The sequence below is a fragment of the Pelodiscus sinensis genome, chromosome 1, assembly GCF_052426305.1.
Source record: "Pelodiscus sinensis isolate ZL-2025 chromosome 1, ASM5242630v1, whole genome shotgun sequence".
Lineage (NCBI taxonomy): Eukaryota > Metazoa > Chordata > Testudines > Trionychidae > Pelodiscus > Pelodiscus sinensis.
Window position 1 is genome coordinate 78,487,275 of NC_143052.1, and position 12,249 is coordinate 78,499,523.

Genomic DNA, 12,249 nt, shown 5'->3' on the forward strand with positions numbered 1-12,249 from the left:
ATATTTATATGCTGTGAAATTTGTACTAATTATCACCTCCACTGGGAGCTCGCAGCCTTAAATCTCTATATTAAAATACCCCCAAAGTTTCCAGTACAATTTTGTTCAAAAAGACCAGTTAAATGAGGCAACAAATTTGTACTGGTCCTTTGGGTGTCCACTAAAGAGAGATTTTTGATTCATTACTTGTATATACAGTTTATTTCATGTTACAATGCTGTTTATACCTCAGGAGTTAGTTTGGATATCATTTAGCTGTAAGTTTGCTCTGAAATGCAGAATCTCAGGGTGGGAGTTTTTACAGGTTTTTATAAAACACAATCTGTTTGCTATCTAAAATGCCCAATCTATTTCAGATGCTTTTATTAATGATATAATTCTGTTTTGAGAAATATGATCCGAGAAACAATAATTTGCAAACATAGGCCTGTTTGTGTTGAGTAATGATTCTCCTCAGTTCCCCCTAACTGCTTAATGGGATACTAAAGACAAAGCCAATCAAATATAAGAGGGATTAAGTAATGTAGTAGGAGAGGTCCTGGTGATTTGGAAATAATAATCCCAGGCATGTTCCATTTTTGTTTGGACTTTTTGGTGTTCTTTTTTTTTAATGAATCCAAAGACTATTTTCTAGCTGAGACAAAGACATTAGCTAGGGATCTGATCTTGCAAAGTGCTGAATAGTCTCAATTCTGATTGATTTCAGTAGTAGTTAAAGGCATTTAGCACTCACCCGAAGTGTTCAGTTTCTAAATATCAAGATCTATATTTATTCTTTAAAAGAAACTTTTTGTAATTGACTGATACTTAAAATGGTAGTGAACATGGGGATCATGTTTGTATTATCTTTCTTTAGGCTAATCTCGACCAAGAGCTTGTAAATACTTCTATATATATCTTAAATCACTCAGGCCTGGTCTACACTAGGACAAAATTACCCTCCCCCCCCCCCCCCCCCCACACACACACACGTCAATTTTATAAGCAATGCATCCATACTCCCAAGCATGTTATTCCAGAAAAAGGAGCCTCAGAATTCGAACTCTGTAGTCCTGCTTTTCATGAGGAAAAATGCTATTCTCAAAACTGTAAGTCCAAAATAATGTTAGTGTGGATGATCTGGTGCCACTAATTCAAACTAATTGGCCTCCGGGAGATCTCCCACAACTCCCCAGAGTGCTTCCAGGGGCTCGGAGTCTGAGGTAGCACACCACATTAACAGAACCTGCCTTGGACTACATTTGATTCTTCCCTGTAGTGAAGACATGGAACGTCGAATGTGTAAAATCAGGTGCCCCGAATTTGAATGTTGGAAATTTGAAATAAGCTCCTATTGTAGACATGGCCTCCAGAGTGTGGAAAAGTCATCCCCTGAGCAACATATGTCACACTCGCCTATGTACTGGTGTGGACAGTGCTATGTTGATGGGAGAAACTCTCCGACCAACACAACTACTACTGGTTGGGGAGGTGGAGTAATTCAGCAAGAGAGCTCTCTCCTGCCAGCAGAGGGGGGTCTGCATTAGCAACGCTACAGTGGCATTGCTACATTGTCATAGCAATTCTAGAGTAGACTAGCCCCAAGTAATTACAGATAGTTTTATAGTTGACAATGTTTTAAAAAAACAGACCCTTAGCTCTACTGCTATAATGGGGACACTTACTAGCAGACCTGCCGATGGGGGGCAAAGGAGTGCATGGTGGCAATTCAAAGGGGCCCGGAGCTCCCAACCACTGCTGCCACCCGGGGCCCCTTTGTCACAGTGGACACAAAACTGGAATTAGGTACCTAAACCTACAGTTTAGAGGCCAAAACCTGGGGTGTAGGTACCCAAGTACCTTTGAGGACCCCACCCTAAAGGCCCTAATTTGAAGCTGTTCACAGATTTTATCTTACAGATCATCACTGTCTCTGACTAGAATTAGTTGATATTTCTACTGAAATCCCTCTGAATTGCTGCTCAGCTACACTAAATCCAGCTAGTCACATCCATCCTCATTATTAATTATGCTCTACACCATTTGGTCAAACAAAACGGAAGGGAGGCTACATTCAAGGATGTTTTCTCTGTAGAGATAAAAAATCTGGTTTATCATAAATCTGTGCTTTACAGCTAGGACCAAAGTTAAAGAATGACTTGAACAGTCCAACTTTCAAACTAGGTTAAACTTCAACAATACACTGAATAGACTGCAGACCTCATAAATACACAAACAGTATGTAGGGGTTTTTTAAATTTGCATTTTTATCAGTTTTGAAACCATACAGTGTACATGTCCTGCATCTTATTTTTAGAATTTGCATTTTATCATCTTTGAATCTCCAGTGTGAAGCATGTGATAACCTCATTCCTTCAATTTGCATTTTTATCATTTTTATTGTAAATTGTATGATGGATTGTGCTTCACTTCTTTGTTTTCTCAAAGTCTCTTTCTTTCTCTTTTTTACTTGCTTCCATTTCTTCTTGGATCTGGAGTTAAAATAAACAGAATATTTTTGTATAATTTACAGTTATAAATCTTCAGGTCCTTTTAAAGACTTATTCAGTGTTTGAGCATTTAGCATTTATATCAGTTTATTACTATAAATAGAGAAAATTCATTCAATATTACTAACACATTTTCAGAATGCCACATAGATTTTTTCTCCAATGTTTTCACAAATAATTCTGTAAGACTGTGTAAATGCATGTATGCATGCGTGCATTAAAAATACACATCTCATATAAAATTCATGCAATAACATTTGGGAAAATGTGGGTGGCTTTGTAAATGGGAAAACCTGAAGGGCAGAGTTTATTTAGTAACTACAGTCAGCCCACCATGCACTGGAAAGATTGATTCACTTAGGGACATCATTTCCAGCATTTAAAAGCAATTCATTTCACTATGCCTGTGGGTATCTGCAGACTATTTAAAAGATATCCTCTGAAACCAGCAATCTTGAGGCCCACATAAGGCCGCATGCCAAAGAGGAAGCTGAATCACCTAGCAATTTCCTAGGGACCCTGGGAACAACAAAGAGATTCCACAAGCTCCAGAGCTGTATTGCTGATTATGGATTGGTATAGACACTGTGGTAAAAATGTACAGACTTAAGAGTTCAATTCAGCAAGGTACTCGTATGTTTAACTTTAAGCCTAAGTAGTCCCACTGAAGTAAACAGCTTCAGAGGGGTAGCCAAGTTAGTCTACGAATTGTCAAGCAGCACCATAAAGACTAACAAAACCTGTAGATGGTATCATGAGCTTTCGTGGGTACAACCCATATCTTCAGAGGACTATTTACATTCTTTCAGATAGGCATGTGCTTCAGTACCTTGGTGAACAGAAGTCTTAGAAAGCAAAGGGAGGATGAGGAAGGGTGCCAATTGTGATGACTATCTGCTATGGATTGTTAGAGTGGAGTGGAACATCCTGCATTTAATGCAGCATCTCTACTGCTTCAACAATGGAACTTAGTCCCCTAGCCTGCAGCCATTGCAGTGTCATTAAAGATTTCTTTGGACAAACCACTAAAGGGGGACAAAGACCCACACTGTAGTAATGTGGATTGCATAACCATACTACTTTGTCCAGCACTGCAAGCCAATAGCTATTCTATACAGTAACAACAATATAGCAGTTTCTGACTTTAGGGGAAGTCACCCATCATGCCAAAAGTGGGAAACTATGAAATACTGGGCAAAAAGATGCAGTTTGATGGGGAGCGCTGACTGGGAGCTGATAACTAAAGGGCAGACAGCATCTCAGATTTTTCAGCATCTCTTAGAAACCAGCAATCTTGGGATAGATGCCCAGATAAAAACTTCCAGATTATAACTTCAGAAAAAATTAAAACAGATACATCATCTTTAATATATTAGAGGGCACTGAAAGTAATACTGTAGGTACCTGAATGGATTTTTTCAGATTTAGAGTATGTTTTTGTGTGTGGGCTTCTTTTTCTCCATGCTGGTGAATTATAGGATGCTGCAGTCCATTTGTCTGTAAGGAAATATATTTCTTGGTTTACATTTTCACTTACAATTACAATGCGCTACTTCTCATCCTGTTACTCAAGTTACAAAAATATTAGCTACAATATCAAGTGACACATCACATGCCATCTCCAAAATATAAAATAATGTAAACTTCAAACAGATACTGAGGGATGTCTATCCAGTGCCTCAGTTCACACCAGCTGGTGTGTAAATTCCAATGTGCACCAGCAAGTTGCGTACTAACCTGTCTGGGTGGTTCCTGCTGGCGTGCACTAAAAATTCCAAAATGCATGTTAAATTAGTACCATTTCCCTAGTGCTGCATTAATATTCACTAGGAAACGCTTGGTGTGTAAAGTTGCCAGCTGCCTGGTTTTGAACCGGACAGTCTAGTATTTGAGCTTTCTGTTTCAAGTGACCAGGCACTGTCCTTCCTAGATCCATTGTAAAGTGTAAAGCGTGTAAAGTGTTGGCACACAGTCAAGAAGAATGAGATGACATTTTAAGATCATCCTATGGCTAGTATGTTGGCAGGTAGACATGTGTGGTCTGACGTCAGGTAAAGGTCACTCCAACACTACAAGAAAGGGTCAGTGAGGCATGCTCAGTCCAAAACCAGGTGAAAGTATCCATACCATAATAGTAAACATGCCATAATGCCAAAACTTGTGTAACAGCTTTGACTGACAGTTGGATTTAGCAGTCATGCCTGACCTATAAGTATGGACCAATCAGAGAGGGTTTAAAGTTGATTGGAGGCTAGATATGCTAACATCAGGATTAGGAAAAAAATAGTTACCCACCTTTCCATAACTGTTGTTCTTACAGGTGTGTTTCTCATGTCCATTCAATTATAGGTGTGTGCATGCCCACATGCACAGTTGTTGGAGATTTTTGTCTTGGTGGTGTGTCCATAAGGTGCCCTCTTTAGGGTTACACACATGTCAGTTCCTGCTTCCTGTTGACTCCAACAGGGCACCGAAAGGGCTCGGGCCGGCCCTGCACACAAGCAGTATCTTGGAGGTGGGCATGGCATTCACAGTCGAACACCTTATAACACTGCTCTCCTGACGCCAGCTTCATCCTGGTATACTGAGTATAAGTGTGTAATGGGACACAAACATCTGGATGGATGACCAGATGGTGATACTGAAAATACCCTGGATGGTCACTTGAGCTAGATAAGCTATAGAAGAGGTATATGCTCTGGTTGAATGGGCAGTTACAATCACCACAGGGAGCAACTTTGCCTGATAGTAGCAGCAGCAAAGACACACAGTGATCCAAGACGAAATTCTCTGAGCTGACACTAGACAAACTTTTTATCCTCTCGGCCACCATGACAAACATGTCAATTGGCAGAATGGTTTGGGTCTACAATGCAGAAGGCGAGCATCCTCCTGACATCTAAGGAATGCAACCTGTGCTTCTCCTCTGACTTATGCAGTTTTGGAAAAAAGATAAATATATATCCTGGCACTTATGCATGAAGCACCACCAGATTCAAGTGCAGAAAACTGCCATGGTTCTGGGATAACAGGTCCAATCAGAGCAATAGCTATAACGGAGAAGCTACGAAGAGGTCCAGTAGTGTTCCAAACCAGTGATAGTGATGCCAAGCTGATGCTATGAGGCTCACCTTTGGCCTGTCCAGCCTGATTTTCAGGAAGGCTCTAGATTAAAAATATAGGAGGGAAAATAAACACGAGAGCCCCCAACCACTGGAGCAGAAAAGTATCCATTAGGGAGCCTCTGTCAATCTTTTGAATCAATTAGAAAATGTGTCACTTCCTGTTTTACCTGGATGTAAATAGATCCACCTAGGGAGCCCCTCACCTCGAAAAGATTATGCTGACCTCTTCTGGATGGAGGAACCATTTGTGGTGAGATGAGAAGGTCCTGCTGAGGCAATGTGCTAAAGCATTGTTAGCTGCAAAGGTGTGCAGCTGGTGGTGATAAATGGTGTGCTGAACACAGAAGTCCCAGAGCCTGGGGGCTTCTTGGAAAAAGGCTGATGATGCTTTTTGATACAGAACATAGCCACTATATTGTCCACCAAGATCTGGACCACCCTGCCCTTTATGTGAAGCAAGAGGGCTTGGCAGGCCAAGTATACAGCCCTGAGCTTTCTGATGTTTATGTGTAGGGAGCAACTGTGACTTGACCAGCAACCCTGTGCATTGAGATCACCCAGATAGGCTCCCCAACCTAAAACTAAGGCACCCGAGACCAGCATAACTGACAAAGATGGGGCTGTGAAGGGGACTCTCTTGAACATCGATGCAGGATTTCACCACCATGTCACTGACAACAATATGTGGTCTGGACCCTGAATACATGGTTCAGGCTATGTCTGTTGGAGACACAGAACAGCGTTAGCCCCACCTGCAGGAACCTGTGATGGAGATGCATGCACCAGACCACACATAAGTGCAGGTTGCCATGGGATCCAATAACTTCAGGCACTTGAAGGCTTCTCCCAGAGGCATAAGGATCTTGCATAAAAGGGGTTTTTTGCACCTAACGGAAGCGGCTACACAGTTTCTTTTTGCGCAAAAACCCCTTGCTCAAAAAGAATTGGCAGAAAATATGCTAATGACCTCACGACTCATGTTAATGAGTCCATCGTTAGCATATTTTCTGCTGCAGAAAGTTGCAGTGTAGACAAAGTCAGAGAGAAGGCCATAGAATAAACATAAAGCTATGCCCTAAAACAAAATGCCAGAAACAAACATAAGACCTCAGAATTTGACCTGAAACTTTCTTCTCAAGTAGTTAACCAGTACTAGACACTGCCAGGAAAGCAATGACTTCAAAGATGCAAGAACAACAGAAGGAAAATGTCATTGGTACCATCCTGGAAGGACTGCATACAGAAGCTAATTCAGTCATCAGATTTGCAGGAACAGAAAGTGACAACCAATCAAGCTGTATATCAGGGCTACTCAACTTTGGAAGCCCGGGGGGCCACAATGATACTCACAGCACATGCTGAGGGCCACAACTTAAGCATGGTTGCATATACATGCAAATATATGCACATACATTCTTTCACACTGACGGGCAGTAAGGAATGTATTTTAGTTTTTCTTAAATTGCTGTCAAGTGGATACAAGTCTTTGAACTCAGAGTTACAAGATTCATAGTGGAGTTGCAGGTTTGTTTTCTTTAACGCAGCTATAGTTTTTTTTTTTTATAAAGATGACACATTGGTTTTCCATTTTTCTCTGAGAAAGCAAATTCCAGCTCCCAAATAGGGTTGAAAACCCCATGTTCGTCCATCAAGCATCTCATCTATGTTGCCATTTTTAATGCTTCTTATTAAAAAGAAAATTGTAGACCAGTGTTTTGGATGTTTAGTTTGAAGCTTCAGGTTGTGCATTTCTTGGAGTGATTTTACCATAAAAAGAGAAGATTCCAACCTGTGGTGGAAGGGGGCTGTGTGAGTCAGGCCAGACACAAGAGACAAAAAGGACAGGTGCCCGGGAGTCCCATCCTGGTTTCCCAGCAGGGCTGACATCCCACGTGAGAGTCTGTCACTCTGTGCGGGACAGAGGCAGGGCTGCCTAGACACGGCATTAGATCCAAATGTGGCCAAAGTGAGCCAGTCAGCATCCCTCAGGATCTGCCCACAAGTTTAAGCAGCCAGCACTTCCCACAATGCCCCGGCATTCCCGGCATCTCCTCTCTGGGGGCTAGAAACGCTGACACCTGTCTGTTCCAGCCAGCCCATCCACTTGTGACTTTCAATGTTCACCCCACCTGGGAGATGCCTCACCATTGTGGAGCGTGTTCCCAGTGGAGGCCATCTTCAAAGGATCCCACCCACAGTCTGCATGTTGAGCTCCATGTAAACCCAAACTGCATCGCAGGCCGCAAACAAATAGGTCATGGGCCACATGTGGCCCACAGGCCACGTGTTGAGTAGCCCTGCTGTACATTGTGAAAATCCCCAATAGATTTAAAACTAGCACAGTAAGTTTCAGAAAGCTTCAAGCTCCCATTTGTACAACAGAAATAGGATTATAACAAAACCCTAGCAAAACACTGGTGAATCAGGGATAAAAAAACTCTTGTACAAATATGGTTCCTTAGTTTTCTGTTTAGGAAAAAAGGGCTGAATAAGAAATGTTAGTTGGGAGGGAAATGAGATTTTCATTACTGAATTGTTCAATTATATAGGGTCTGGGATTAATATTCAGTATAGGCAATAGAGTTAAAGATGGAGCACTGAGTTATAAAATAAAGATTCTTAAACACTTCTAAAGATTAAGCACATTATAAAAGCAGACATCCAATTATACTAAACACATTTTGTCCTACTTATTGAATTGTTTAAATTTCCTTCTCACGAATAGAAAGAGAAGCAGGAATGAGGGAAAGCTGGGTTGACATCCACAAAAGAAAACAAATGCTCTGGCATAATCATAATTTCCAAACCAGAGACTAAATGTACATCTTTGAGGAATTAACAGAATGAAGCCAGAGAGCACACCACTGAAACTAACCAATAAAATATGGCATAAAATGACTTGCTGCCCAGACCTTAGCTTACTGGTCAAAGTAAAATTCTACAGAACATGTGCGTAGCTAAGAATTCCAATAAATCCCACTCCATCAGTATACTCTATCATATGTCATCTTAAGAGGCCTTCATTTTAAATCTCTTCACTTGCTAGATGTAGGAGATAAGAAGAAATCTAATCAAACTATAACAAAACATTCAATGCTATGCTTAAGAAACTTCAAGAAGATCCCATACAAAGTTCTCAAGAGACAGATTTAAGTCTCTGGGTCACATCACTAACTGAAAAGGAAAGGTACTGTACAGTCATTTAGTAAACTGATCCCAGAATAAAGTACACCAAAGTACTCCATTCTTGGACAAAACTAGATTCTGAACAATCTCTGCATGGGTTCGCAAAGGTGACAGGTCCTCTCTCTCTCCTGTGCACCTGCTCAAGAACTGGTTAAAAAGTCTTTTGGGGACTACTACAGGGGACTGCAGTTCACTGCCAGTGGTCCAATGGACCCTCTCTGCTGAAAATGGTGAAGATGAGAGTGAGGACATAGACTCTTCCCTTTCCTTCAGACAGCAGAGCTGACTGGACGAGCAGTTGGATTTGTGCCCCATGCTCTAAAGATGGCAGAACTACTGTTCAAGAGAATTCTCTCTCACTTTAATTGGCAACCTCCACAGAAGTTCATGGTTTTTTTTCATTTTTACCTGTAAATATTGCAATGAGATACGCTTATGACAATTATATTGGGTCAGAGTCTGCTCTTGGTTTTTCACAGACTCCAAGGCAGAATGGACCATTGTGATCATATAGTCTGAGCTCCCTTGTGACACAGGCTATAGAACTTCCTCAAAACAATTCCTAGAACAAATCTTTTAGAAAAATATCCAATCTTAAAATTGTACATGATAAAGAATTCACTGCAACCCTGGGTAAACTATTCCAATGTTTAACTACTTTCACTGTTTCTCAGTGATGGAGAAGCCCCCATGAGGCAGTAGTTAAATTGTTACAGTAGTTATTTACTTTTACTGTTAAAAATGAATCTTGTATTTCCAGTCTGAATTTCTCTAGATTATTATACTAATGTGGTGGAGTTGCATTGGCATAACTGAAGTCTTTGACCAATTCTGTTGGCAATCTTCTTCTAGGCAAGGAATCCTGTGTAACCAGGAGCTCACCTGCAGACAAATTCATCTTGGGTTCTTTGGTAACATTAACATTACTGTAGGTCATGTTTCTCGATTTTCCAGGTTCTAGAGAATTCAAGGAAGTGTTTCTCTCAGTGGTTCTTGGAGATGGAACGTAAGAAGTATTCTCAGCATCCTTGCTTTGATCATTGTGTTGGCAATTTGATTTACCTTTTGGGTTGGAAGCATTCATTGCTGCAAGGGGGAAATACAATACAGTATTATGCTAACCTGCCAGATGCTATTCAGTGTTTCACAAACTATGTCAGAGAGAAGGACACACAGAGTATCTCTATACAATGTTTGGGAGGGAGCCTCCCAACTCCATGTTGATACATCTGGGTTAGTGGGAGTTGCATTAGCATTCTACAAATAGCTGTGGAAACAGTGCTTTGAAGTTGCAGCTCGGGCTGTAAATAGGGCTTTGATGTCTAGGTAGGGGCTCACCTTCTAGGCACAGGGAGTTAGTAACTTAAAACAAAATAGTCAGGCAATTTCTCAATATACCTTTGCCTGCAAACATGCTATATGAATTTTTTGGTTCTTCAGAAATGCATTTCTTTTTCTTCACTCCTTTAAAGTGACGCTTCTTTACTTGCTCAGTGTGACTCATTGCTAAGGGAAAAAAATTACACAAATTAATTTTTTTTGAAAAAACACACTATTCAGTAAAATCCCTTCATTAAAGTAGTAGAGGGTTGTGGTGAATTAAAACAAGAATAAATTCTTCACATTATACATACACTCTGTTCAATAAAGACCATTCTTTTATGTGCTAAACAACTGATTCTGAAAACAGTAATTACAGCAAGAGTATCAATAAATTTCATCCCTAAGGGTGAAGACATAATGGTGCCAAAATGTTATCTTGATTCTGTTAGAAAAAAGTTCTGAACGTTTTGGCAACAAACCTCAAACTCATTTTAGGAAAGTAGGTGTTACTGGAGTACGTAAGAGATATTTTTGGCCAACTTCTAGGTAAAAAAGTCTACATAAAAGCCAAAAAAATCTGAGCAAATATAACATATATTTTAAGGGTATCAGCTCTATTCTACACGTATGTTCTCAATTATAAACCATAGAATTTATGTAAGCTTGTTTCAGAAGACTACACAAGCAGCAACTCCAGTACAAAAGTGAGGGTACGTCTACACTGCACGGTTATTTTGAAATAAGCTATTCCCGAAGAAATACTCAGAAATAGCTTATTTTGAAATAACACGTCTACACTACAGAAAAGCCTCAAAATTAGTTCGAGGCAGCTCCCCTAATATGGGCATGCTACCTCAATTTAAAGCCCCAGGAGGCACTGGGGAGTAATTACTTTGAATGGCCCTGGGGAAAAGCTATTTCAAATTAACAGCAGTGAAGAATACACACTACTGCTATTCCAAAATAGCTATTTCGGAATAGGTGTTATTCCTCGTAGAATGAGGTTTACAGAAGTTAGAATAAGCCACCCATTTTGAATTTATTTAGAAAAAATGGAATTGCTGTATAGATGCTCGCATTGTTATTTCAGAATAACATCCGTTATTCCGAAATGATGCTGCTATGTAGATGCGCTCTGAATGTTTTATACCCACAGCAGAATTTTATGCATGTTGACTCAAACCAAACCACACCAACTATGTACTATGAGATGGAATAAACTATTACGTAATATATAATTGACCCTCATATGTCCTTTGCCTTGTCAATCAGCTGGTCTATATGGGTGTGTCTAGATTACGCCTCTCTGCTGACAGAGAGATGTAGATTAGGCACATTGAAATTTCTAATGAAGCAGGGATTTACATATCCCATACCTCATTAGCATAAACATGGCTGCCACCTTTTTTTTAAAAGGCATTTTTTCAAAATAAAACCCAGCAGTCTAGCTGCAGATCTGTCAAAAATAAAGCCTTTTTCGACAGATCTTGTAAACCTCATTTTTTGAGGAATACAGGAACTGTCAAAAAGGCTTTATTTTCAACAGATCCGTGTCTAGACTGACAAGTTTTTTTGAAAAAATTCCGTTTTGAAAAAAAGCGGTGGCCATTTTTACGCTAATGAGGTGTGGGATATTTAAATCCCTGCTTCATTAGCAATTTCGATGTGCTTGATCTGCATCCCTCTGTCAACAGAGGGATGCAGTTTAGATGTAGCCTCTGAGACACTGGTGTTTATTATGGCAAACATATGAAAAAAAGGTCTCTCTCTATGCTTTACACCAAGAGCATGTGTGCAGTATATATGGAAGATCAATACTACTGCAGTCAATCTTCCAGAGTTCGATTAGCAGATGTAATATAAACCTGCTAGATTGAACTCAAAGGGCACTTCCATTGGCGCCAGTATTCCTCCAACTCCTCGGGAGCAGTAAGGGACACCAACAGGAGTGTTTGCTCCTGTCGACCTGCTGCTATGTGGACCAGGTTTTAAGATATGTTTGACTCCAGCTGCATAATTTACATAGCTGGAATTGCATATCTTACTTTGACCTTCCCATGTAATGTAGACCAGGCCCAAGAGTAAGGAGATTGAATAAGACATAATCTCACATCCTTCATTGCATG

At 40.3% G+C, this 12,249-nt stretch overlaps 1 protein-coding gene across 1 annotated transcript in view; it reads right to left on the bottom strand.

The window, feature by feature from the left end:
• Positions 1 to 3,833: 3,833 nt before the first annotated feature.
• Positions 3,834 to 12,249, bottom strand: part of ZC3H11D (zinc finger CCCH-type containing 11D) — a 30,868-nt gene continuing 22,452 nt past the window's right edge. Inside the window, 4 exon segments of the mRNA XM_075932750.2 lie at positions 3,834 to 3,885; positions 3,887 to 3,986; positions 9,683 to 9,886; positions 10,199 to 10,306. Of these exon segments, the coding sequence (XP_075788865.2) occupies positions 3,834 to 3,885; positions 3,887 to 3,986; positions 9,683 to 9,886; positions 10,199 to 10,306 (464 nt within the window).